We start from the raw sequence: 26,240 nt of genomic DNA on the forward strand, positions 1-26,240 counted from the left end.
CTCGGGCGGCGCCTCCCCCGCCCTCCCGAGGTGTGTTCCCGTCGCCATGGCGACCGCCCAGCGTTCTAATGTGCGGTGCAGGCGCCGGGAAGGTGTCGGAGGGCGCGGGCGGCCGGAGATGGTGAGCGCCTGCAAACCCGTGCAAGAGGAGCACGTCTGAATGGGGAGCTCGGGGGTGGCTTTAGTGAGGCGGGCAGCATTAGGCTGGCGGACGCGTTGGTCTGTAGTAGAACAGCAGGGGTTGAGTCCAGTAGGACTTTTGAGACCCACAAGATTTTCAGGGTTAAGCTTTCGAGAGTCAGAGCTCCCTTCTTCAGATACAAGGAGGAGAAATCCCGAGCCTTTATATATCCCACTCAAGAGGCGGGAGGGGTGTTGCAAAGAAGGGAGTCGGGCTGCAAAGTAGAACAGAGTATTAACAGCGGGGCTTGATTAGAGCAGAAAGGAGCTTCTGTGGTGAGAACAGCCGGATTTGGGTCTGGTGGCACCCTAGAGAGAGACAAGAATTTCACAATAGAAGATTTCGAGAGTCAGAGCTCCTGTCTTCGCGTACAAAGATGAGTGGCGATCCCGGAACCTTTTTATATCTCGCTCAGGAGGAGGGAGGGGTGTTGCAAAGGAGTCGGGCTGCAAAGGGAGAGTATTAACAGCGGGGTGTGATTAGAGCAAAAATCAGCATCTGTGGTGAGAACAGCCGGATTTGGGTCCAGGGGCACCTTAGAGACCAGCCAGATTTCCAGGGTAGAAGTTTTTCCGGAGTCAGAGCCCCCGTCTTTAGACACCCGCCTTGGCAAGATGCCCCACCTGGCTGAAGGAGAAGGAGCAGCCAGGAAAATTTCTGCTAAAAGCTTGCCCTAAAAATCTTCAGGGCGTGCAGGTGAAGAGGGGGAGGCAGGGAGCTGCGCAAGAACCCGAATGGGAAATTCCTGGAGATTGCGGGTGAGGGGGAGTGGACCCTGGAAAGGAGGGAGCTTATAATTTAATAATATATAATAACATTTGATTTCTATACTGCCCTTCAAGACAACTTAATGCCCACTCAGAGCAGTTTACAAAGGATGCTATTATTATCCCACAACAATCACCCTGTGAGGTGGGTAGGGATGAGAGAGCCCTGAAAGAGCTGTGATTGACCCGAGGTCGCCCAGCTGGCTTCAAGTTTGGAAGGAGGAGGGGACCTCATGGCCCCCGAGCCCACCCTCTGGAGCTGCTTTTTCCTTTGGGGGTTCTGATCTGTGTGGCCCGGAGACCAGCTGTCATTCCGGAGAGCTCCAGCCACCACCTGGAGGTCGCTACCCTGCGGTCAGGCGAGAGGGCATGCAGGCAGTACCCCGGAGCATGATCGTGCATGGGGGCAGTTTTCTGCGCTTGAAAAGCACCAGAGCCCCTTCCTGGGCGCAACAAATAAGTGGTGGCAGTTCGCCCCGGAGGGGATGCACTGCTGCCAGGGCACGAACAGCCGCCCCTTCTGCAGCACGGTCATGGGGGACGCGTGCATTTGCACAGACCCTTGCCAGCGCCCTGCTAGGCACAGGGCACAAGCGCAAAAGGCTGCCCTGGGAGAGGCTCTGCGAATCCCCAGAGGTGGTTTGCCCTCAGGGGAAACGAGGCAGGGCGAAGAGAGCAGAGGCTGACTTGATTCGCCAGGCAGGAGAAATGAACCAAAAGAGAAAAGAAACTCAAACAAGGCCCTGGGTGGCCTGCTGTCTGTAGTAGCGAGTCACGACTTCATCCCAGCTTTCGGCAACCCCAGGCAAGGGCCTGCCTCATCCTCCTTGCAGGGCCCTTTCTGAACATCCCGCCCCCAGTGCTAACGGCCATAGCAACCTCTAGTTGCAGAGATCAAGATGGGTAGCTCTGTCTGTAGCAGCAGAAAAAGAGCAAGAGTCCAGTAGCACCTAGAAGACTAACAAAATTTGTGGCTGCGTATGAGCTTCTGAATAAATGAGCTGTGGCTCACGAAAGCTCATACCCTGCCACAAATGTTGTTAGTCTTCGAGGTGCTACTGGACTCTTGCCTTTGGAAGAGGTGTGGATTGCCCAAACGGAGGGCCGTATTGAAGGGGAAGAGTTATGCCAAGGGCTAGCATATTGGTGCCAGGTTTGGTGAAAGAAGCCCCCCCGCCCCCAGTCTGAAGAAGGCAATCAACACATTAGCTGTGCACAAACAGCCTTTGAGCTCTGCGAAGAGGAGAAGCAGCAGCCAAAGCGCTCTCAAATCAATGCAAGGGAGAGTTCTCCGTGCCTGCAAGAAGCAGACTGCTCAGCTTCCCACACCCAGCACAAGCCCAGCGCCAAGTCTCATCTTGGGCAAGCAAGGAAGATTGCCCCTGGATCTGGCTGGCTTGCAAACATGGGAGGGCAGTTAAGTGGGTAGCAGCGTTGGTCTGCAGTAGAACAGCAGGATTTGAGTCCAGGGGCAGCGAGCAATGAGATTTTAAAAGTGTTCACTTTCAAGAGTCAGAGCTCCCTTCTTCAGACAAGAGGTGGGGTCTGGGGGAGCTCAGTGGCACCTGGCATGGGCTTTCGGGAACCACAGATCTCTTTGTCAGATGCAACTGGCAGGGAGAGCTGTGGTTGTCGAAGGCCCATACTGCATTGGAATTGGATGGTCTAGCTGTTTGGCTGCTACAAACTAACAGGGCAAACTCCTTTGAAGCCAACTGATACACACACCAAAAGGAGATGTTTACATATACTAGCAAAGGAATGTTTTGATTGCTCCCTCCCCCTCCCCCCCTAATTGCCTCTTCCCTCTGCTCTTCTGTGTTTGTCCAGTCTCTGTATCAGGCATCTGACGAAGAGAACGTGATTCTCGAAAGCTTATGCTACAATAAAATTGGTTAGTCTTAACGGTGCTACTGGACTCTTTTTGAGTTTGCTACCACAGACTAACACGGCTCACTCCTCTGCAAGTAAAAATGGAGATCCTTGAGGCTTCGAGTCCCAGCTAAAGGTGGGTGGGATTTTACACTGGAGGGGGAGAGCATTCTGGGGAAAGGCAGGTGTCTTCTCTCCAGCGACACCCCTATTCTCAAAATGGCCAGCTAACCCCACAGGTGGCACACAGCCTGCACCAGTCACCAGTGGGGACTATTCTGGACTGAAACGCTTGGCCGGGGTTGGACGTGCAGAGGCAGACCTTCCAGGTGCCCTGAGCAAAGCCTCTCGAGTATCCGTCGAAGCCGGGGCGTTTTCCCCAACACAGCCCCAAATGCTGCTCTGACGGCCCATGACCTATTCAGAAATACCCACAGGGCAGGAGCGGCAGCAGACAGTTGAAGACATTTTGTCCCCCTAAGCAAGTGCACCCATTCCTCCTCCTGGACCCACACCCTTGCTGGCTGGATCCAGACGGAGCTCTTGCCCATCCCCCCCGCTACAATTGCTGGGTGGGAGGGGGAACTGAGCCCCCGAGGTGCATGAACACCCTCCTAATTAAGCTGCCCTAAGCAGTCCCGTGGGTGGCTTTGCCCAGGGGTGGCTCTCATGGCAAGCCTTTGGTATCAGAGGCTGCCAGCACGAAGACCCAACTGCCCACTGAAGCTGACTTGCATGTCAGCATTCTTACCTGTCTGCTGTCTTACATATCAGCATTCAAGATTCGGGTCCAGCAGCACCTTAAAGACCGACTAGATTTTCAGGGTATGAGCTTTTGAGAGTTAAAGCCCCCTACTGGACCCGAGTCTTGCTCTTCTACAAGAGCCCAACACAGCTACCCGCTTGAAACCAGCATTCAAGAAAGGTCATAGATGCAGAGAAGTTAGCCGTGTTAGTCTGTGGTAGCAAAATCAAAAAGAGTCCAGTAGCACCTTTAAGACTAACCAATTTTATTTTAGCATAAGCTTTCGAGAATCAAGTTCTCTTCGTCAGATGCCTGATACAGAGACTGGTCAAACACAGAAGAGCAGAGGGAAGAGGCAATTAGGAGGGGAGGGGGAGGGAGCAATCAAAACATTCCTTTGCTAGTATATGTAAACATCTCCTTTTGGTGTGTGTATCAGTTGGCTTCAAAGGAGTTTGCCCTGTTAGTTTGTAGAAGCCAAACAGCTAGACCTGGCGTGGGCTTTCGGGAACCACAGATCTCTTTGTCAGATGCATCTGGCAGGGAGAGCTGTGGTTATCGAAGGCCCATACTGCATTGGAATTGGATGGTCTAGCTGTTTGGCTGCTACAAACTAACAGGGCAAACTCCTTTGAAGCCAACTGATACACACACCAAAAGGAGATGTTTACATATACTAGCAAAGGAATGTTTTGGTTGCTCCCTCCCCCTCCCCCCCTAATTGCCTCTTCCCTTTCTTGCTCTTCTGTGTTTGACCAGTCTCTGTATCAGGCATCTGATGAAGAGAACTTGATTCTCGAAAGCTTATGCTAAAATAAAATTGGTTAGTCTTAAAGGTGCTACTGGACTCTTTTTGATTCAAGAAAGGGGCACTGCTGCCCTCCACTGGGTAGCCACGGAGCAGGCAAGCCCTTAGCAACAGTCCCACTTGCTTTTCTTCAAGAGGGTGTGACTCAAGGAGCATCGCCCAAGAACCCTTGCAGCAGCACAGAGGATACTGGGGAGGAGGGACAGCAGCTGGCCCATGTCTTGGCCCCACCAGTCCATAAAGCAACCAGGTACTTGCAGGGTCAGTATTGGGATGTATGGGGAAAGACACACCCGTCTCTTCTCCAAACAGCCCGCTCCCCACTCCGGTCCAACATGGCAGCCAGGCCCCTGGAACTGTCTTTGGTCTCACCAGGGCAATGTCAACCACCCAACCCTTGTCTTGTTTCTCCCCACTTCCAGGTCAGAGTCTGCAACTACTCCCATTTCACAGATGGCAAGCCTGGGCAGTCAGGGCTTGTTCCTGCCATCCATGGACTAGCAGAGGTTTCTATAAAAATTTTCCAGTTTCAGGCCCCAGTCGCTGTACCTTCCTGCCCCCTTCTCTCATTAGGGGTCAAGGTTTTCTATAAAGTTCCAAGTGGTTGGGAGAAGGGGTGTGTGCTTCAGGTTTCTGATTCGGAATGATTCGGTTTTCCGAATCAGCCCCAGCATCGCTGAGCCGATTTGGAAATAGCAACGCAAAGTGCTTCAGAACACTTCAGACAGAGCGGCAGCAGCACGCAGTACTTTTCTTGCTGTTTGCAAACAGCAAGAAAAATGCTGCCGTTGTTGCTGCTCTACCGAAAGCTTTCCAAAGCGACTTTAATATCCAAACCTCAAAGCAGCTTGCCACTTCAGGATTTGGGTCTTTTCAAATCTTTTTCCTGCTTCAGTAAACCCAAAGCGGGAAAACCGAATCTTTTTGGGGAGCACACCTCTAGTTGGGAAGGCATCACCCAAGTGGAATATTTTGCCACCCTAAGCAAGACACACCATCCTCTGCTGGCCAGGTCCAAGCCAGACCTTTTCAGGGGTTACCCTCAGGGCTTGGCTTGTAGCCAACCACCAGCAACACAGGCGGAGGGTAAATGGCAGGCCCTTCCTCCTCTGCCAGTGACGGCTAGGAGCAAACCAAGCCACTCGGGTGCCTTGGATGGCAAACTGGCCCCAACAATGCCGTTGGCCGTCTCACGACAACCTGCCGCCTGTGCCAACCATTCTGCCTGTTTGCTTTGTGTTTTGTTAGCCCAACCAGAGAGATGTGCACACGGTGGAGTCACAATAAGGCACACATGCAGGCTCCGCCCATGGACTTCTCCTTCCGAGGGATCAGCTTCATGCAAGGTACAGCCTCAACCCCACCCCAGCCCCACCCACCAGGGCTTCTCCTGGTGTTTAAGGCTACAGCTACAGACTGGACAAGCCAGGAATCCCTTTGGCTCCTAAGGGAGACCAGGCAGAGTTCACAGAGGGGATGGAGAGTGCCCATGAATGGCTGAGGGAGATTGCTAAGGAAGGGTGTAATTCCCTATCTGTGGGCTCCTGCTAACAGGTGCAAGGAATCTCAAAGGATTTTGTAGCAATGTTGCAGCTTGAGAGCTCTCTCCCCTTCCTCCATTGAAAATCAGCCCAGCTGCCCTCCTAAGAAAGTGATCCCCCTCTCCTGCCATCTCAGAAATGGGGGAGGAAGAGCAGCAGCAGTCTTCCATGGAGGGTCATTTGTGGGTATTGACAAAATAACATGACAAGCGCAGCAGAGAGGCCAAAAAGTAGTTGTGTATGTCCTGAGCTACAAGGTGTTGCCCCAGGACTTCATGGATGTGGGGTTTTTTTGATCTTAAAAAGCCTTCCTCCCCCACCAGTGACATGTTGATTCCTAGAGAAATGCGTCTGTTGGAAGGAAAACTTCTGCTTTGAGTCTCTGTTACTTTTCACTGGTGGTGGGTGAAAGTGTTGTCAAGTCATAGCTGACTGCTGGGGCTTTCAAGGCAAGAGATGGAGAGAGGCACTTCGCCATGGCCTTCCTCTGCAAACCTCTTCAGAGGTCTCCCATCCAATGACTAACCAAGGTCAGCTCTGCTTGGCTTCTGAAATCTGGTCAGGCTTGCTTAGGCTATCCAGGTCAGGGTGCCACTTGCCCGTAGGCCAATCTAAAAGAAAAGCAGAGGCCAGCCGTTTTGCACACCTGCTCAGATGCACTCTTTGCCTGTCCCAGTGGCGAGATCTCCTGCCTCAACCCCGCTTCTTCCTCTGTGATCAGCTCTCCCCTTCAGCCCCTATTCTCCCTTTTCCTCTTCGTTCATCCACTTTTTGTGTCCCCCCCTCGCCCACAGACCTGCTGACAGAGGAGCCGCGCCCCGGCTTAAAGCCCATCAAGCAGACGCAAGAAGGCCGGCTGCTGACCCAAGCCATCCGTCTCAATAACAACACCCTCAACGACCTCACCGAGTTCACAGACATCATGAAGCAGCTGTTGGAGCGTCCAGAAGATATCTACTGGATCGACCTCTCCTTCAACGACCTGCCCAGCATTGACCCGGTACCCGCACCAGCTCTAAGTGGCACCAGGCACCCAGAGCGGGCAGAAGAAGGGAAGGGAAAGGCCATTAAGGGTTATGTGGTTTTCCAGTTACTGAAAGCCAGAGGGGTTGGTGGCGGAGAGAGATCAATGTGGAAATAATCCATGGATGTCTCTACAGCTCTCTTGGGAAATGAGGGTGTGCAAAAAGGATGGGGAAGTTCCACCTCCATTTATAACAATCTATATACTGCTCTTCTAGATCGATGAACTTATATACCACTCTTTTAGGCAGACGAGTGCCCCACAGCAAAGTCAGGGTTGTTATCATCCCCACAATGCAACTAGGGGGCTAAGGATGAGAAGAGTGGCTAACCCAAGGCCACTTGCTGAACTCACGGCAGTAGTGGGATTCGAACTAGCAGAGTGCTGATTGGCAGCCCAGCCACTTAACCACTATGGTGCAGCAGCCAACAAGACTCTAATAATAATAACCGTGTGCTTACATATCGCCCTTCTGAATTTGTGCGCATTCAAAGTGGTGAGCAAGGTCAATGTTGTTATCCCCACAATACAGCTGGGGGGCTGGGGCCGCCAGGAGTGGCTCACCCAAGGCCACCTGCAGAGCTCAGGGCACTAGTGGGAGTCGAACCAGCAGAGTGCTAATTCACAGCCCAACCACTTAACCACTCTGCTACAACACTTTTTAATATCCTTCCTCTAAGGAGCTCAGGAAAGCGTGTATCGTTCTTCTGTCCTCCATTTTATCCTCACAACCACCCCATGAGGTAGGCAAACAACTTAAGGGCAGGATTGGAACCTGGGCCTAGTCTAGAGCTCTAATCCTTGTACCATGCTGTCTCTTGCCCTACTGCTCACTGTTCGCCTGTTGCCAGGTGCTGACCACCTACTACAACCTCCGCACCCTCAACCTCCATGGAAACAGCATCCACAACCTATCAGAAGTTGACAAACTGGCCGTGCTTCCCCACCTGCGCAGCCTCACGCTCCACGGCAACCCCATCGAAGAGGAGAAGGGCTACAGGTGAGCTTCACAAGCCTTGGGGTGGAGGAGGGCAGGGCTGCGGGGATGCTGAGAGGCCGCCATGCGGAGAAAGAGGTACAGGCTGCACCTTTCAGCACCTGGAGGACTGCCGCATGTGCATTTCTGGGTAGAGTTTCTAGTCCTTGGAGGGGGCTAGGATAAAGGGGGCAGGGAGGAGCTGATTAATACTCAAGAGTGGCCAGATAAGGTGTTGAAGGGTCTAGTCCACGGAGCCCCTCACGTTGCCTGTCAGCATTATGCAATAGGAGAAATCAGACCAAGATACGGGTAAAGGACAACACAGGGAAGTAGACGGATCAGGCCGGGCAGGAAGCCTTGGCACCTGCCTCAGGCCTGTGGTCTGTTACTCCTGGGAAGCAACAGAATGGGCCCTGGAAAGGACCTAAATAGCAGCTTCCTCTGTGCTGCTCACTGGCTGCACCCACATGGGAAAGAGGAAGGACGGGCCAAAAGGAGAACCGAGAGCCATAGGCCACAAGGAAGGGGGAAGGAGGTTTTAGACAAGCCGTGTTCTTAGCTGGCAGCTCCCGACTTTCCTGAAGGGGAGAGAATTCAGATCAGTTCAGTAGGATGCTCCCCAGTTGTAAACTCACCCACCCCGCCCGCCCGCCCGGTGGTGCAGTGCCAAGGGAATGGTGTGTATATTTGAGTCTTGGCATGGAACTCTGGATCCTTTTCACTGGGCAGATCTCTCTTAGGCACTCCGAGGAGCTCAAGAATACAAAATGTGATATTTGGAAAGCCAGGAGGAGCTCTTTGAGAAATGAGAAAGCTCAAAAACCAGAGCCAGGAAACTAGCCCATGGCAAGGGAGGGCACTGAGCACCACTGATCAGAGAAAGCAAATTGTGGCCCAAAGGCCACTTCAGGCCCATGGCTTTTCATAGAAACAGAGAGCTAGAAGGGTACCCCAGGGGGCATCTAGTCCAGCTCCCTGCACAACGCAGGAAATTAACAGCGGTTTCCCCCCACCCCCACCCCGGTAACTGCTGCTGCTCTATGCCCAGGGAAAGGCAAAAAAACCCTGCAGGATTCCTTGCCAATCTGGTCTAGAGGAAAATTCCTTCCTGACCCCAAAGTGGCAATCGGCTTTACCTTGGGCATACAAAAGAAAGGGCCACAAAAGCCAAGCATTGGCTCATCCCTTCATGCATTCCCCCTTCTGTGTACATTCCTATCAAGTCACAGAATCATAGCTGTCAGGTGGCCATCTAGCCTCTTCTTAAATACCTCCAAGGAAAAAGAGCCCTCCACCTTCCAAAAAAGCCTGTTCCACTGAGGAACCGCTGTTACTGTCAGGAAGTTCTTCCTAATATTTAGCCGACCAGATCAGACTCTCAAGCTGCTTAACTCTTAGCAGGCCCATATACTGATGTTCTCTAGAAATAGCCGGAAGGCGATTAGGACCAGTGGAAAGGAAGGGGGAATCACCTCTAGGACTCTGCCCACTTCTTGGGAGCTGGTCACTGGCTGACCTGGCACCCACCTCTGAGCCCTCGAAACTGGACTGTGACCCTCAGACTGTACACAGCCGAAAAGAAATGGCTTAGGATAAGGAAGGCTGAGAGCCAAGACGAGCCCTTGCTGCCCAAACAGCCAGGCAGGAGAGAGGCAGCTCTTGCCTTCCTCTCCCTCAGGAGGAGCACAGAAGTAACTTGGCCTCCATGCCTTCTCCCAGGAGCTACGTCGTCTCCACCCTGCCCCAACTGAAGTCCTTTGATTTCAGTGGCGTCACGAAGCTCGACCGCTCCACTGCTGCTGTGTGGCGCCGCATGAACATTAAGCCCAAGAAGGTCCGGAAGAGACTGAGCGACTACTGATGGCCCGAGCCCTCCACGGACCCAGCAGGGCAAAGGGGCTGCCACCACCCTAGTTTAGGAATGAAGCCATGGAGTAGCTTTAGCATGAACGGAAATGCGTGAAAGGCGACGCGAGTCAGGGCTGGGGGGCACAGGGCAAATGCAAGATAAGAGAGTGCAACGATCTGCTTCTCTGCCCAGCAAACGTGCCAAAAGGCACCCCAGTACACATGGCACAACTTGTCTAGGATTTCTGCACATCACGCAAATAAGAGTATTTCTTGCCGACTTAACTTTGTTTCCAATGGAGGGCAAAGACAGGTTCCTAGCTTTCTTGCCATAAAAGTGGGGAAAGAGCCCTCCGCTCCTCCTCTCTAAAGGGCCCGCGGGGCCACATTCCTTCCCAGCAGCTTGGATTCCCATGCCCTGCCCCCACCTTCCCAGCCCTCGGAAAGTAGTAGACTCGTCTTGCTTGACCAGCACCGTTGTGTCCAAGCACAGTGGAGACTTGCCAGGTTGTCCAGTTTCTCCTATGCCCAGGGCCCCACCGAAGCCACACTGCCGCTTCCTCTTCCTGTGACACCCAGCCACTGTAGGTTCACCCACACAGAGGAGCCGTGCCGGCCAGAGCTGTGGAGGAAGGGGTCCTTGCATGGCCACGACTGCTCATTTCCAGAGAGTTCCGCTGCATAAAATTCCCCCGAAGATCCATGCCCATGGACACATTTCTCTTAATGTTGGCCGGCTGCATCTTCAATAAAGACTGCTGGAGCCGCGTGCGTGCTCAGACCTGGCTTCCGTTCTTGTCGTCGTCACAAGATGCCCAGGGCTCAAGCAAACTCCGTGCCGTCCTCCGAAGTCGCACGCTTCCACCTGCACTGCTGAGGTGGGACCAGGGGAAGAGCGCGCCAGAGGAGAGGAGTTGTTACCTGCAGATGTTTAGGTTTGGGATCACACTGACACAAGGACAGGCCCAGCTGGGGAGGGCAACCACTCCTCCTCCAGCACCTTAGGGGGTCAGCTACAACTGCAGGCTGCTAGCTGAGACCACTATCATTGGCTGCCCTCCCTTTGCTTTTGGAGCCATTCCCCAAACGGCACCACTCCCCGGTCTGTCAGGAGAGTGAGCAACGATGGCCACCAGGCCTGGGGGCCCAGTTCTCAAAAGCGTCTCAAGAGCAATGTGCCCACAGCCCAAGAGGAGCTCCTGTCTTCCCTGTCCCCCCCTCACTCCACACATACAAAGACAAGCTGTTGGCATGGGTGAATGTATTTATATTTTATCTACTTTAGCAAAAACAAAAAAAGAAGTTAAAACGAAATGATAGCTCAGCCATGTAAACCAGGGCAGCGGGTTCCACAGGGAGAAGAGCCACGCTACTGTTGCTCTTCAGCTGTGGTGCCCGTCCTGAATAAAAAATCCAACTCACCCTCCCGAATCCTAAAATACCCAAAGAGGATGGCATCAGAGAAGAAAAACGAGTTTACACACAGTGAGAAGTGACGTTGCAACCGAGGTCCCTCCTTCCAAAGAGGTTAGAATTTCAACTGTCCTACCAGACCAAAGGGTTCACACCTCAAGCAGAGCATTTCCAAATAACTGAGAGGCTGTTCCCTTCTCTTCCCTTCCCCCTTACCCCCCCCCCCCGCATGTGTCTCAGTGGCAGTCATTGTGATGTAAGATTCACGCTTCCTATGCGTTAAGCAAGCTCCGTGTGCTGGCGCTGCCCCCTTGGCTCCTCCCTCCAACCCTGCCTGAATTGGCCTGCTCAAATGCCCGCCCCCCGTCCCCCCCACAACCAGAGCTAGCGAGAGCAGGGAGCGGAGGGGGAGGACGCGCAAGAAGGCGGCAGCCGCTGGCCGTCCGTAACTGTCTCTGTGGCAAGGAACAGGAGATCCATCCTGCGGACTGAATTCCGGACCGATTTTGCTGCAGTGACGAGCCGATCAAGGGAAAGAAATAAAAAGTGAAGGGCTCGGGGGGGTGGGGAGGGGGGGCAGGATTGGCATCATGGGATCCCAAACTGTACAACCAGCTCTTCTTTCGCATCCACCCGGATCTGGGAAAGGGCACTGAAGGCGTACGCAGCTATCCGAGAGACCTGGAGGCAGGAAGAGGGGAGAATGAAATATCACGAAGGACCACGTCACACACAAGTTTATCCACCCCTAAATGAGCCGGGGCTGGGGGGCCGGGAAGGGGGGTGGGGTAGGGATGGCCGACAATCTTCTCACGTGCCTGTGTGAAGCGCACAGAGGCAATGTGCAGAGAAAGCAAGGGACAGCCCCAAGATTGAGGTGCCCAACAGCCGGGAAGGGGCCTTCAGCGTCCCCACATCTACCTCCTTAACCAAGAGGCCTGCCTGATCGCATGCGGCCCTCCCCTTCTAGGCACTCTGAGCACAATCCATGCGAGAGTGGGCAACAGCCACGGCCTGCCTGCCTACCACTGGGCCCCCGCATTCCTCTGGAGCAACGAGCCCTCCTCCACTGAGAGGGAGCAGCGCCACCAGCAGAATCCCGCCCCCATGGCGACTGCCCAAATCCCTAGCGCTTTCTGATCACTCCTTTCCTCCAAACAGCCCACGACCACCCTGTGAGGTAGGCTGAGTGATGGCCAAACGCTTGCCGACTAAGTTTCCGGGTCAAGCGAGGGTTTGAACCTGGTTCTCCGAGATTCTAGTCTGACCATTCGACTGCTAGGCTGGCTCTCAGTGTGTGGGTTCCCCCCCCCCAGAATAGCTTGGGGGATCAGATAAAAAGTACACACACATCCCATCCACAGAAATCTTTGTTGGTTCCAAGCGCGCGCTCTCGCTCTCGCTCTCGCTCTCGCTCTCGCTCTCGCTCTCTCTCTATATTTATTAACATCCAGCCTAATAAAGCGTTTTGGAGAACCTGCACGGTTTCGCACTGTTTTGTGTTAACTGTAAGCTCTTCGGCTCACTCTCCACAGGCAAGGTCTGGCTAAGATTCGGCCCTCCCGGGCAGAGACAGCCCAACATGCTCCGGCATCCCCCCACCTGCCTCCATACCCACCTGCTGCAAGTCTGCGAAGGGCACCGGGTCGCTAGCGAGCACTTGGTGGGGCTGGTTGGTCAGCGACGGGAGGGGAGGGAGCTTCTTCCAGTGCATCAGGTTGCTACTCAGCATGGCCAGCCGCGTGCTGGAGGGGCAGAGGCACGAGAGGGTGAGGGGGCAAGAGGGAACTGGCCCCTGGCTTTGTCGCAAGGGCAGACAGAGGAAGGCTCAGAACGAGCCAGGCTGCAACTCCGGCCCCAGAGACAGGTGCTTCGGGCTGGGGGGGCCCTCCCTTGGCTCCACTGGCAAGGACTGAGGAGCCCACTTCCTGTTTTCACGTGGCCGCCTTCTTCACTCTGGCTGGAATGCGCAGCAGCAGAATTATCGACAGGCACTGCGATCTTCCCCGGGACAGGAATGATTTGGGCATCTGAAGACATGCCGGGGAGTAAGGGAGGGCCAGTCTATCCTTGCCAGGAGGAAGGAGGCAACAGAATCATGTCAGCTGGAATCCCTTGGGGCACCACCTCTGGAGAGCATTCAAATAAGAGGGAAAACGGCATACCTGTATTGCCGGGCCCTGTCCATGTATTCGTGTTGTTCCATGCCCTGCGAATCCGCAGCTGAAACATCAATGATGTTGCTGCCGGAAGGGAGAGACAGGCCGTTATGAAGGGGAACGCGGGGCTCCCCTCACCCCAACACACAGCATCCCCTCACCATAACAGCCCAGCAGCGAAGCCCCTGGCAAACAGCGCTGCATCAATCCAGGGGACACACAACTCACAAGCCACACAAAACCCTCAGGACAAAGGAGGCCTCCTTTGGCTGGCATGACAAACAGGTGCTCTGGAGACCCTCTTGCAATAGAGCATGGCACTGCCAGGGTGGCCTCAAGGAGGCCATGAGCTTTTTGCTACCCACAGCCATTTTTGGGGTTCCATGCTGCTTGTATGGAACTCGGGGGGCAGGCATTCATGAGTCTTCTCACCATGTAACAACCCTGCAAAGTAAGCTACGTTGAGAGAGAGACTGACCCAAGGCCATCCCGTTAGCCTCATGGCGAAATGACCATATGCCGCACACGCCACCTCTGCTGCAAGGGATCCTGGGATGGCCCGTTTAGCTGCACGGTGCTCTGCTCGAGGGGCATCGAAGCGCCTTGCCTTGGCTTAAGGCCTGCTTATGTAGGACCGGGCGTTGATGCTGGAGCCAAAGATGTGGCTGCCACTGAGTTACACTAGCCATGGTATATGGCACCAGGCTCTTATGTCACCTGAAGGCCTCGGCCCAGCGTGGATCCACAGGGCAAAGTATGTGCCGTGCCACGGAGCCGAGACCTTGGGCCCCTCATGGAGCTGCTGATGTAACAGAGCACAGAATTCAGTGCGGGGAATAGAATTCTACCACCTCTCTCCCCAGTCTCATTTTTAGAAAAAAAACCTATTACTATTCTCATTCGTACAGATGTGAGAACAGACACTGAATTCTCAAAAGACTGGGGTGGGTGAGACATAGAAGAGAAGCACAGCTGTGTACATCTGCCTTCCCAACCTTCCTTCCTCAAACATCATAGAATACATAAGCAAGCTAATAATGCATGCTTGAAATTTTCCTATCAGGTTCAAAATTTAGCTTTCCCAGGCAGAGAATTTCAAGCTCATTTCTCCACTTGCGTTTTCCCCAGCAACTGATTTGGTATGAAGAACCTACATGGCTGTCTTGGCAAGGATGGACGATAGCAGAGCTTGCTCATCTGTCCGGGCTGAAGGCAGGCTGTAGCAGTTGGACTCTGTTCCATTTAAGGACTTGTTGGGTGGGCTGGTGGCAGGTTGCAGAAGGGGCTTCGATTCCTCCCCCTGGAGAGAAGAAAGAAGGGGACCATCAAGTGGGGGGCACTGCATGACACCCACAAGGGACCCTGTTCCCCCATGGCCCGGGGCATAAGCTTCAGAGGTCACCCTGAGCCGCTTCACACCACCAATGGACAGAAGACCAGCACCTGGAACGCAGACTCATTCCAAAGGAGATGGAACTGCCTGACATATAGCCCCAGTTCATGAGCAACAGCACAGGGAAAGCGGTGGTACAAGACCCTCCCCTTCCAGTGTAAGCAACTGGCCAAGTCGGCATCTTGCCTCCCCAGAGCGGCCAGGTTTCTAAGCAAAAATATTCCTCCCATCACCAGAACTGCCCATTCCCCCTCCCTGCAGTACAGAGCTTTGGCCGGGGGCGGTGGGGGGGGCACGGTGGAATCAGTGATACAGAACTAAATATTTTCATTGGTAACAGGCTTTATGAGCCTCTCCAAAAACTCAGAAGCCAGGCTTAATTTTCAGCCACCAAGGTTTTACAGATTACTTTCTAATTATTACTATCACAAAACCTAATTGGAAACTCTTCACAGTTTCTTGTATTTTTTTTAAAGCTATGACACACACACAAAGTGCTGTAGCATTGTAGTTAATATGGCATAATCCTAATCACAACAAAACCTCTATCCATCTCCTAAGTAAGCTTTGTACTTCTACCGAGAATTACCAAGAAGCACTTAACAGTAAATGACTGTTGAAAATACATAATGAAATGTCTAGGCACCATGGCAGCCAGGCACCTGGGATTAGGCCCAAAATATGGGATACATCTCAATGAGATTACTACAGAAAAAGCAAGCTCTTCACGGAGAAGACACTGAGGGGGGGAGAGCAGTGCTGGGACTATAGAAGACCAGATCATAGCAGTTGAACATTGAGAGAGAAACAATTGAGTCAATAAAAGTCAGTGGGGCTGGGAGAACACCAAAGACCTCTCAAGGGGGCGCAGACATCTTCCTTGCCTGGAAAACAGCTTTAGCTGCCACAGCAGGACCCGCAAGAGGGAGACATACAGCAGCAGTGCTGGGCTGAGTGAGTGCCTCCAGCTCTGGTACGGAGGAACACTCTGGCTGTGCCTCCGGTCGGTCACTCAAGCTCCCTTAAGACACTAGCCCAACGGGCACGGCAACTAGCCCTCTCCCCCCTGCCCTTCTGCAGGCCCTCTCGGGCCCCAGCTGGCTCCCAACTCACTGGCAGCTCTATCATCGGCATCAGGAACAGATTCCTGAATGGTCCTTGGCACCACGGCCCACGCAGGCTTCCTCGGTTCTTGCCTCAGCCACCAACCAGCTCTTTGGAAGAATGCTGAACCGTCAGACAGGCTGCAGGCAAGCCCTCCTCTCTCGTAAGCCAGGGCCCAGCCAGGCAGGCCATTCAGGACAGCGTCAATCAGAGCTACAAAGGCCTGTGAAACATGACTCCATAGAGGCACTGCGGCTGCACTCCTCACTGGAAGCAGACAAACATCTCTATTTCTTTAGGGCTGCTGGCACCCCCTGGCAGCACCTCACTCAAGGGACACCTCGTGGACTGGAGAAAGGTAGCTGGAACAGGCCACCCTCTGGCTTCAGCCCCCAGCTGCTCCCCAAGGCAAACACCCGCCCCTGTCCTTCGGAGCACCTTGGCCTGACCTCTGCCCAGGAAAGGAGAGAACACTCTGCCTCGGGCCTGGCACACACATTTTGCCCCGCCTCACTCGCAATCTCCTCCGACTTAAGTGCTTTCAGAACAGGGGGGGGGTGTCCATATGTGCACAGCATGCCTAAAAGTCACAGCTAAATACGGAACTCGTGCTTAGGCAAGCCACTGTATTGCAGGGCAAGTCAGGCAGACACTCTCAAGTGTTGACTTCAGCCCGTTCACCCCAGGTAGAATGGCACACAACCGCCCAGGACACTACCTCTGCCCCCCCCACTTCCCAAGCCTAACACAAGCAGCAGTGGCACAACCCACTGGCAAGCTCTCCTGCCTTTACCTCACACAGAAAGAGCTACCCTGCATTGTAGTAGCGCTTAAAGACAGATCGACTAGGGGGGACACATCATCTTTTACAACCAGAGTTCTCCCAAACCCAAAGTGTCATCAAACACTACAGTACTTTAAAAAAGGTAAAGGTCCAAAAACTGTGCAAACGCTGAGTCATTGCTGACCCATGGGGGGAAGTCGCATCACGACGTTTTCTTGGCAGACTTTTTACGGGGTGGTTTGCCATTGCCTTCCCCAGTCAACTACACTTTCCCCCCAGGAAACTGGGTACTCATTTTACCGACCTCGGAAGGATGGAAGGCTGAGTCAACCTTGAGCCGGCTACCTGAACCCGGTTTCCACCAGGATGGAACTCAGGTCGTGAGCAGAGCTTGCCGCTTACCATTCTGTGCCACAGGGCTCACTACTACAATACTTAAGAGTCCTAAAATAGTAAAGAGTCCAGTAGCACCTTTAAGACTAACCAACTTTATAGTATAAGCTTTCGAGAACCACAGCTCTAGAAATCTTATGCATCTGACGAAGAGAGCTGTGGTTCTCGAAAGCTTATGCATCTGACGAACAGAGCTGTGGTTCTCGAAATCTTGTGCTATAATAAAGTTGGTTAGTCTTAAAGGTGCTACTGGACTCTTTACTATTTTGCAACTACAGACTAACATGGCTAACTCCTCTGGATCTAAAAGTCCTAAACAAGACAGCCTCCTTGACCACAGGCAACCACCCTGGAAGATATGCAGGTATGTTGAGAAGGTCTGGCCAGGGAATGTCTGGCTGGCTTGGCCTGCGCACAACCACTGTGCCAGACGCAGCTGCCTCGGTTGAAGGGATGTCAGGGTTTCTGGGCCATGTACAAGCATTGGGGCCTGTCCATGCTTCCTATCCCACATTTAGCTCATCTGACACAACCGATTTACTGCACAGCAGCCCTGACAATTAGAGATCACAGGCTATATTTACATATGGGGGGTGGGGGTGGAAATGTTTCCACAGAAAAATACAGCATCAGAAAATCTTCTGTCCTGGAAGATTTTCCACCCTCGATGAAAAGCTACAAGCGGGTGCCAGTATAACGGATGGAACGTTCCCCCTACCTTGGAGGCCTGTTTATCACTCACACCACCTTCTCTAAGCAAAACATTACTAAATGGCTCTAACAAAATCTGTTTCTCCTACACAGGGTAGGATAGGCTTGGCCTTTTTGTGCCTGCAGTTGACAGTGAAGCTCTTGGCTGTATTAAAATCCTTAGTCCAGTTATATGCACTATTTCGCTGGCTTGAGCTGTTCCCACATCTGGCATCAACCAGAGCCTATGTTTTTTTTTTCTTTCTACTGTAGCTCTCATCCTACGAGCTGGGGTGCCTGAGAAACTGGGGGCAGTAGGCTGCCTCTAGAAGTATCGAGGAGGTGCTGAAAGAATATTTTGCTTGCTATTGTTTTTAACAGGGCACCATGCTACAGGCACTGCACAGAGAAGATTTTTTTATTATATTTTGTCTTTTAAATTTGGAGTTGTAAGCCGCCTAAAGGCAGAGTGTTACAGATTGGACTTATAAACAGCCCCTTATCTGGTCGCCTGTGGAATGTTAACATCCTCTTGGGATAATAAGGGATGGAAGCTTCTGTGACTGGTTCTTTTAGCATTTGGTTTTTCAGTCTGCCCAAATCCTACTTGGAGCATAAGGCGGCTGAGAGATTTCACAAGGCCCAGAAGGTTGAAGCTGATGCAGGGAGAAGCAAAGAGCAAGGGGGGGGGGGGAGTGACCGCGGTCCATTAATGTTCAGGAGAGCCACTGCAGGTATTGTTGTGACCCATCTTCAGCCTGCTTGTGAGGAGGGCGGGATATAAATTGAATAAATAAACTGAAGAAGCCTCCTGATTTTAGTGTGTGCGCGCGCGCGCAGCAGGGGGCAAGGAATGATGCGTTCATATTTGCAGAGCTGCTACCACTGCTTGGATGATCTCAGCGGACTGTGCATCGCTCACCCCATTCTCTTGCTCTTGGCTACTGCCCTTTTGGGGCTCCACTGATACATTCAGAGGTGCTATTCAAGAGCGCTCGGGATCGCTGCTGTCCCTACCAGCATCAGACTGACAGGACAACCAATGTACACCGGTTTGCCCAGTAACAGGTAGCTGCCTCACGCCATACTATAATAGTATCTGTGGGGCAGATTAGTGCCCCGCTCAGAACAATGAACAAAGTCAGTGTTATTGTCCCCATAATACAACTGGGGAGCCGAGGCTGAGATGAAAGGCTTCCCCAAGGCCACCTGCTGAGCTCTCTGCAGTAGCAGGATTCGAACCAGCAGAGTGCCGATTCTCAACCCAGCCACTTAACCACTATGCTACAGCAGTTCTCTGTACAAAAGCTTCTTACAGGCACAAGTTATGGAAAGAGGCCAAAGGATTTTCAGCTCTCTTCCCAGGATCTGGAAAGCGCTTAAGAGACACGAGGCGCATCCTCAGCTCCTAAGAGAAGCAGGAAGTTCACACCAGTCAGAACAGAAAAAATCTTCAGGCACACAAGGCCCTCTCACATGCTTCAGGATGACAGCAAAAGAGAACAATTCTCAGGTATGTCTCCTAAAAGCTAGAGGCAAACGCTAAACTCCAAGTCTCAGGCACCCGAAGGCAGGGGCTCGCAGCAGAAACGAACCAAAGTGCCTGTTTGTAGACCAGGCAGTGTACCGTTTCCCATCTTCCCTCCTCCCAGGGTCACCAAAGCAACTGAAGTGCCAACACACACCCCCTCCTGTAGCCCTGGGCTCCGCACCCGCATGAAGAACAGGTATCCCTTCTCCTCCTTGCCCAGATATTGCCACCCTTTATGCCTAACCACTCACTGATGCCCTAAAGCAAATAGGATTACCTCTAGGTAGCCAAGCGGGGAATCTCCTGCATAGCCCCTGCCCCCATCCTGCACTGTGTATGCAACACACAACTCACAATGGAAACTGCACACAGGCAGGAGTGCAAGAGCGTTTCTTGAAGCCTAAGACTGGCTTCTACCCCCTGGAAAGCAAGATTTTAAAGTCCTGCTTCAGATTCTTTGTCCACCCAAACTAGTGTAGACATAGAAGCCAGAAATACTGACACAAGCAATACAACAAAATAGTAAGAAACCTTTTTTCATCGTAGGATACTCCCACAACTTGGGTTCAAACAGATGTGCTTTGTGGAAGCTCAATCACACAGGTTACAGAACATGAAGACGGATGAGGCATCCCTTCTGTAGTTGTATCAGACATTTAACAATGTGGTGCAGGCAGCCAACAGCCCTGCAGTTCTTGTTATTATTATTCAGGCTGGTTGACACAAGGGAAAGCCGCTAAACAGGCTTCCCTTGAGCCACACCCACTCAGTAAGTATCAGCCCCACCGCAGGTGTGCTGGAACTCGGCAACATACCTCACTGGCTACCAAGACAGCTTGCTTCACTGCCCCCAAACTAGCAGCAGCTTTGCTGAGAAATTAAAGCTTGATTACAATGTGATGCAATCGCTGCTGCATCCTATGCAAAGTACCTTCACAGGCTAATACAAAACTGCCTCCTACTTTTTCTACCAAGGTGAATATTATCTCCTCTGAAAGGGCGGGGTCTTTCACACTGCCTGATCCTTTTAACTGGAGAGGTTGGGAACTGAACCTGGACATTTCAGCATGCCAAACAGAAGCTCTGCCCCTGAGCCACTGCCCCATCCCTTCCCTTACTAGGGCTCCTACTAGGGCTCACTAGCAAGGAGCCCTATATCTGACGAAGGGAACTCTGACTCATGAAAGCTCATGCCCTTAAAATTTTGTTGGTGCTCCTGGGCTCACATCCTGCTGTTCTCACCACCGATGCTGATTTCTGCTCCAATCAAGCACCATTGTGAACACTCTACCTTTGCACGCTGAATCTTTTGCAACCCACCTCCTGTAACATAAACGCTCAAGGCTCTCCTCCCTGTGCCTGAGGAAAGGAGCTCTGACTCTCGAAAGCTCACATTCTGAACCTCTTGTTGGTCTTCAAGGTATCACTGGACTCACATCCTGCTGTTCCACTGCCAACCAACTAAACTATCACCTGCCATAGATGTTCATTCCTGCTCGAGCCAAGCTGCATTGGACCTTTGCATCCTGACTCCCTTCTTTGCAACATCCCTCCCACCTCCTGACTGGAATATAAATGCTCAGGGATCTCCTCTCCTCCCTGTATCTGAAGAAGGGAAGCTCTGACTCTCGAAAGCTTCTATGCTGAAAATCTTATCCGTCTCTAAGGAGTCACTGGACCCAAACCCGGCTGCTCTTCCGCGGACCATCACAGCTGCCCACCCAGACTATCACCTGCGTTGGATGCTCATTCCTGCTGGAGTCAAGCTGCACTGGACTTCTGCGTGGTCACTCTCTTCTTTGCAACCTCCCTCCCACCTCCTGACTGGGACATGAAGGCTCCGGGCTCTCCTCTCTGCAGCTCGCACCTGGAACGCTCCTTGGTTTCCAAGGTGCCGCTGGACTCCAACCCTGCAGCTCGCTCTAGGGCTGCTTTACACGACACCGGGGGCCCTTCCCTCCCCGCTGGAAATCAGCTCGGCCGAGGCAGCGGCGCCCCTCCCGCACGCCGCCTTCGCTAGTGGCACAAGTGGGCGGCCAGGCCGTGGAGACCCTCGCTTCTCCCTCCCTCCCGCCTGCCCAGGGCCCCTCTGCGGAGGAAGGCCCGGAGCCCCAGCTGAGGGGACGGGGCAGGAGGCCCGGGGGAGAGGGCGGTCGCCCGCCTCCTGGGGCCCGGGCTTCGCCTCCCGCCCACCCCCGCGGCGTCGGGCCGAGCCTTGCCTCGTTCGAGGCCTCGTTCTCGCTGCTGTAGCAACACCCCATGGCGGCTGGCCCGGCGGCGGCGGCGGCGGGTCTCCCTCGGCGGCGTCCGGCAAGGGCCGCTCCGGTCACATGAGGGGGGGGCGGCGACCGAGGCCTGCAGGCCCCTCCCCGTCTCCGCTCTGGCGTGTTTTCCTCCCCGGTCTCTTCCTGCTTCCGGCCACGTGACTCTCGTTTCCGGGAACGTGATACGCCCAGGGCTCTTGAGCTCACGTGATGGAACGAAAAGCGATGAGGAAAGGGAGGGGCGGGGGGGGGTTCGCCTCGCCCGTCGACCAATCACAGCGGCGCATGCCAATAAGGCCGCCGAACGCTCCTTCTTCCTCCGCCTACTTCTGCAGGTAGTCACGTGGTGTGGATTTGTTTTCTCTCCCTCTCCCCCCCCCCCGCCCCTTATCAAATTTTATTAGAAACCGCAAAGAAACTTTTTAAAGGGACAGTTTGCAATTCTTGCTAATTTGCCGGGGGAGGGGAGGGTGTGTGTGAAGAAGCATGTAGGTGGTAACACGCAGGCGCAAATGAACCTCACTTATTAAAAGGTCCAGTGGCCAACCTCCAAGCGGAGTCCTGGCATGACAGCTGTTGTTCCAGGCCACAAAGATGAGCTCCCCTGGAGAAAATGGCTGCGTTGGAAGGCGGTCTCTGTGGCATTATACCCCTCCTCTCCCTAAATTTATTTATTTATGTCATTTATAGACCGTCTTTTTATCTGAGACTCGAGGCGCATTACACAGTGTGAGATGACTACAGCCATATGTCCTGAGGTTGAAACAATAGGTTCAGGGATGCGATGTGCTGAGCCTAGGGTTGCCAGTCCCCAAGTGGTGGCTGGAGAGTTCCCGGAATTACAACTGATCTCCAAATGAGAGAGATCAGCTGCCCTGGAGAAAATGACAGTTTTGGAAGGCGGACTCTATGGCATTATATCCCATTGAGGTTTCTGACGCAAAGCTTTCTAGCAGCTTACTGGCTAGCAGGTTAGATGCAGCAGAGACCACACCAAGTAAGGTGAACTATATACAGATTTATTTACAGAGAGATATATACACAGTCCAATAGCCTTTACAAATCAGAGCGACAAAGTGCTTCGCCAAACTCTGAAACCTTTGCAGGCACACAATACACTGTACATAGAATACATTTATACAACTTACATCCAATCAGCTTTTACCTTTGCACTCAGAACATCTGGCTGATGCAACCTTGCAACCTTGGACGATCATATGACTTAGGTGTCATTTAGATTAGAATGATCTGACAATGTCTGAATCTTGCCAGAGTTATTTTCACACTCTGACAGTTTCTTACCTCACCAAACTCCACCCTCCCCAGGCTCCACCCCCAAAATCTCCAGGAATTTCCAGACCTGAAGTTGGCAACCCTATAAGTCTGTTTAGTACATTAGAACTAGTCCTGTACTCACCTTGCAACTAGGAAGCTAGTAATCTTAATTAAACCATTATGCTTTTCAATCACTCTGAAACCATTATGCATATCTGATTCTAAATAAATTCTCTTTCTGCTTAAGTAAAACATCTGATTTATCTAGAATAAAAGATCCCCTTTACCTCACAGCCACCCGTATGCACTGACCATTCTGTCATTCTGCCAAATATAACAAAACCTTACTAAGTGGTGGTGAAAAGTGCAGTCTAGTCATAGCCAACTTATGGCAAATGGCAACTCTTGCTGGGTTTTTCAATGCAAGAGATTAACAGAGGTGGTTCACCTTTGCCTGCCTTTGCGTAATGACCCCCATCATGTTTGGAGGTTTCCCATCCAATTACTAACCAAGGCCGACCCTACTAGCTTCCAAAAACTGATGAGATCAGGCCTGCCTGGGTTATCCAGCCTTCCTATACTGCAGGTCAAACTGAGAAAACTAAGGTGAGAGCTTTTGGTGGCAGCAAAAATCAACAAGTTTATTCACCATTAAATAGCCCATAAAACACAGCAGTTTGTTGGACTTGCGTGGGCTGGGGCCAATACAAACATGCACATAAAAACACAATTCAAGTCAGGGAAAATCTTTTGGGAACATGACGTCAGGAAAGAAGCATAATAACATGCATTGAACACACATGTAGCTGCCTTACACCAAATCACACCATCGGACCATCAGGGTTAGAATTGTCTACGTAGACTGGCACCAGCTCTCCAGGGTCTCAGGTGGGCAGAGCTCTTTTGTGTCACCTGCTGCTTGTTCCCGTTCACAGGAGCTGCTGAAGATTAAACCTGGGACATTTTGCATCTACTCAGATAGGAGGGCTGTATTGTAGAGATGGGGTCTCAGGTGCTTCACTAATGAGTGCTTCACCACTGTGAGGATCCTCCCTCACTGGCGCCCTCTCCTGACGGCCTGCCATCCTACCAGATCTCCAGGCAGGTGTCCTCCGGCCTCAGATGGGCAGGGAAGGGGGTTGCACCACCTTGTTCCTTCTCCTGCCCTGGGAGTAGCAGCACACTCCAGCTGTCTCTCCCTGCAAAATCCTCCTCGGCCTTCACAGGAACCTGAATTTAAAGGCCTCCTCTGGACCTACCTCCCTGGCTCTGCCCCCAATCTCCACGCCATCTCCCTGACTGGCCCTGCTCCCAGCCTATCTGATAGGAGGGCTGGGTAGACTCTGCAGTCTCCTGGCCCCACCCACTCCATCCCCACCTAGGGTGGGTCCTTTGGTCTGCTCTCTGCCTGGCTCGTCCCTGCTGCTTCTGAACCTTCCCCAGTGGCTCCCTTGGCATGATGGGGCCTGCGCCTGTCTGGCTTGTGCTGATGGCACAATCTCCTGTGAGCCTGGGTGAAGTGGAGCCATCTGGGCAACTGCAGGCGGCAGGTGAGTCTGCTGAGTGGCTGCAGGCTGTTCCCCAGAGCAGTGCCTGGGCGTCGGCTGCAACTGGCCTAAGGGTGGGAGAGGCCTGGAGGGGCTCCTGCAACTGAGGCTGTGCTGCAGGGCCTAAAGGGGGTGCCTGCTGCTGCAGGGCTGGTGGTGGGGGTGGACCAAAGGCCGGCATCGCCGGACAACCACTATCAGTTGCTTTAAATATGTGCTCCTGTGTGCTACCTGTGCTTCATGTTGTCTAATGTCGGTCCTAGAATTGATTATGTTCTGTTTCAGCAATTCTTCAACTCTGTATTGAATCTTTGCTAATGCTATGTCTTTTAAAACTTGTATTTATTAACCCTATGGCATCGTTTACACTATTTATTAACCCTATGGCATCCTTAACACTGTATGGAAATGTCCTTGATACTGATTGAGTCTCAGTGAGAAAGGTGATGATTAGTCTTAAAAGTGCTACTGGACTCTTTACTATTTTGCAACTACAGACTAACACGGCTAACTCCTCTGGATGGATGGATGGATGGATGGATGGATGGATGGATGGAACTCTTTCTCTGTGACCTTCTGTCATTCCATCTTCTGCTGTTAGACTTTTACATTGAAGCCAATAAAATGCGTCACCCTTATTTGCAGGACATCTTTAAAGACCCAAGTGAGGTGAACAGACAACACAAACAGACACACTGCCAGGTTTGCATCCATTGGTGAGGCATCACTTTCCTCTCCAATTGGATGCCATGAGACCAGCACAGGGTTGCGGCTTGAGGCATTTTAAGAGGGGAGGGGGAGGGAGGGAGCCCCTCCGTCGTGCTTGCAAAATTATTCTGAGCCTCCACCAAGCCACAACCTGGCTTTCCTTGGGGTGTCCAGTTGTAAGTTGGACTCGGCAGTGGTAAGGAGCATCTCGCATCTGCCCTCCTGCTTCCAGGGGAGGAGAGGAGGCAGATAGAAGGACCAGCCAGAGAAACAGGTAGGAGAAACTGCTGTTGCTTCATCTCACATGAAGCTGCCTTACAGTGAGTCAGACCCTTGGTCTACCAAGGTCAGTATTGCTTACTCTGCCTGGCAGCAGCTCTCCGGGATCTCAGTCACTCTACACGAGACACCTCGGTGCCTGTTCCTAAAGAGTAGGGAGATGCAATGTTAACCAGGAAGCATAATTTTAAAAGACAGAGCCGGCAGAGATGGCTCCTCAGAGGGTTTGTTAATTTCATCTCCTCCTCCTCAAAGGCTCTGTCAATTTCACCTGTCCAATTTAAAACTGTGTGGGATCACAACTAGAGGGCAACGATGAATGGAAATGGGCTGGAGCTGCGTTCCAGAGCCGGGCTTGGACCTGAAGAGCTTATAATGGGCTGAAGTTTCCCTTCTGGCATTTCACAGCCTCTTCAAACAGCTCCGCTTTCATCGAATCATAGAATCATAGAGTTGGAAGGGGCCATACAGACCATCTAGTCCAACCCCCTGCCTGGTGCAGGATCAGCCTAAAGCATCGCTGACAAGTATTCATCCAGCCTCTTCTTGAAAACTGCCAGTGAGGGGGAGCTCACCACACCTCCCTAGGCAGCTGATTCCACTTTTGAACTACTCTGACCGTGAAAAAGTTCTTCCTAATATCCAGCCGGTACGTTTGTGCACGTAGTTTAAGACCATTGCTTCGGGTCCTACCCTCTGCTGCCAACTGGAACAGCTCCTTGCCCTCCTCCAAATGACAGCCTTTCAAATATTTCAAGAGAGCAATCATGTCCCCCCTCAACCTCCTCTTCTCCAAACTAAACATCCCCAAGGCCCTCAGCCTTTCCTCGTAGGGCTCAGTCTCCAGACCCCTGATCATCCTCGTCGCTCTCCTCTGCACCTTTCTAGCAAAGCCTTTGCCCTACCTCCGGCTCTGTCTTTTTTAAACTACCCTT

At 52.5% G+C, this 26,240-nt stretch overlaps 2 protein-coding genes across 6 annotated transcripts; one reads left to right on the forward strand and one right to left on the reverse strand.

Moving 5' to 3' along the window:
• Positions 1–64: 64 nt before the first annotated feature.
• LRRC51 (leucine rich repeat containing 51) lies at positions 65–10,951 on the forward strand. Of its 4 annotated transcripts, none has more exons than XM_054974865.1 (5): positions 65–121; positions 5,622–5,719; positions 6,709–6,914; positions 7,790–7,938; positions 10,165–10,951. In XM_054974865.1, the coding sequence occupies exons 1-5, from the start codon at positions 69–71 to the stop codon at positions 10,448–10,450; spliced, it is 792 nt and encodes a 263-aa protein (XP_054830840.1). In that variant the 5' UTR covers positions 65–68; the 3' UTR covers positions 10,451–10,951. The 4 variants fall into 4 exon arrangements, with proteins under 4 accessions (XP_054830840.1, XP_054830842.1, XP_054830841.1 ...); XM_054974867.1 differs by having other exon boundaries at positions 10,345–10,951; XM_054974866.1 differs by having other exon boundaries at positions 9,637–10,250.
• A 64-nt stretch (positions 10,952–11,015) lies between these two features.
• LAMTOR1 (late endosomal/lysosomal adaptor, MAPK and MTOR activator 1) lies at positions 11,016–21,645 on the reverse strand. Of its 2 annotated transcripts, none has more exons than XM_054974869.1 (5): positions 21,452–21,645; positions 14,492–14,637; positions 13,344–13,421; positions 12,797–12,923; positions 11,016–11,859 (listed from the first exon to the last, which is right to left on the reverse strand). In XM_054974869.1, the coding sequence occupies exons 1-5, from the start codon at positions 21,491–21,493 to the stop codon at positions 11,767–11,769; spliced, it is 486 nt and encodes a 161-aa protein (XP_054830844.1). In that variant the 5' UTR covers positions 21,494–21,645; the 3' UTR covers positions 11,016–11,766. The 2 variants fall into 2 exon arrangements, with proteins under 2 accessions (XP_054830844.1, XP_054830845.1); XM_054974870.1 differs by lacking the exon at positions 21,452–21,645 and adding an exon at positions 15,844–16,139.
• Positions 21,646–26,240: the final 4,595 nt, after the last annotated feature.

This window comes from Eublepharis macularius, chromosome 3, assembly GCF_028583425.1.
Source record: "Eublepharis macularius isolate TG4126 chromosome 3, MPM_Emac_v1.0, whole genome shotgun sequence".
In the NCBI taxonomy this organism is placed as follows: domain Eukaryota; kingdom Metazoa; phylum Chordata; class Lepidosauria; order Squamata; family Eublepharidae; genus Eublepharis; species Eublepharis macularius.

What these genes read in the sequence shown, in the direction of transcription:
- LRRC51 (XM_054974865.1), top strand. Translation starts at nt 69, where the DNA reads ATGTGCGGTGCAGGCGCCGGGAAGGTGTCGGAGGGCGCGGGCGGCCGG. An exon ending in GGCGCGGGCGGCCGGAGATG is followed by an intron (nt 122 to 5,621) that starts GTGAGCGCCTGC and finishes GTGTTTTGTTAG; the next exon opens with CCCAACCAGAGAGATGTGCA. An exon ending in GAAGAGGAGAAGGGCTACAG is followed by an intron (nt 7,939 to 10,164) that starts GTGAGCTTCACA and finishes ATTCCTTCCCAG; the next exon opens with CAGCTTGGATTCCCATGCCC.
- LAMTOR1 (XM_054974869.1), bottom strand. Translation starts at nt 21,493, where the DNA reads ATGGGGTGTTGCTACAGCAGCGAGAACGAGGCCTCGAACGAG. An exon ending in AGAACGAGGCCTCGAACGAG is followed by an intron (nt 14,638 to 21,451) that starts GCAAGGCTCGGC and finishes TCTTCTCTCCAG; the next exon opens with GGGGAGGAATCGAAGCCCCT. An exon ending in ATCCTTGCCAAGACAGCCAT is followed by an intron (nt 13,422 to 14,491) that starts GTAGGTTCTTCA and finishes CCCTTCCGGCAG; the next exon opens with CAACATCATTGATGTTTCAG.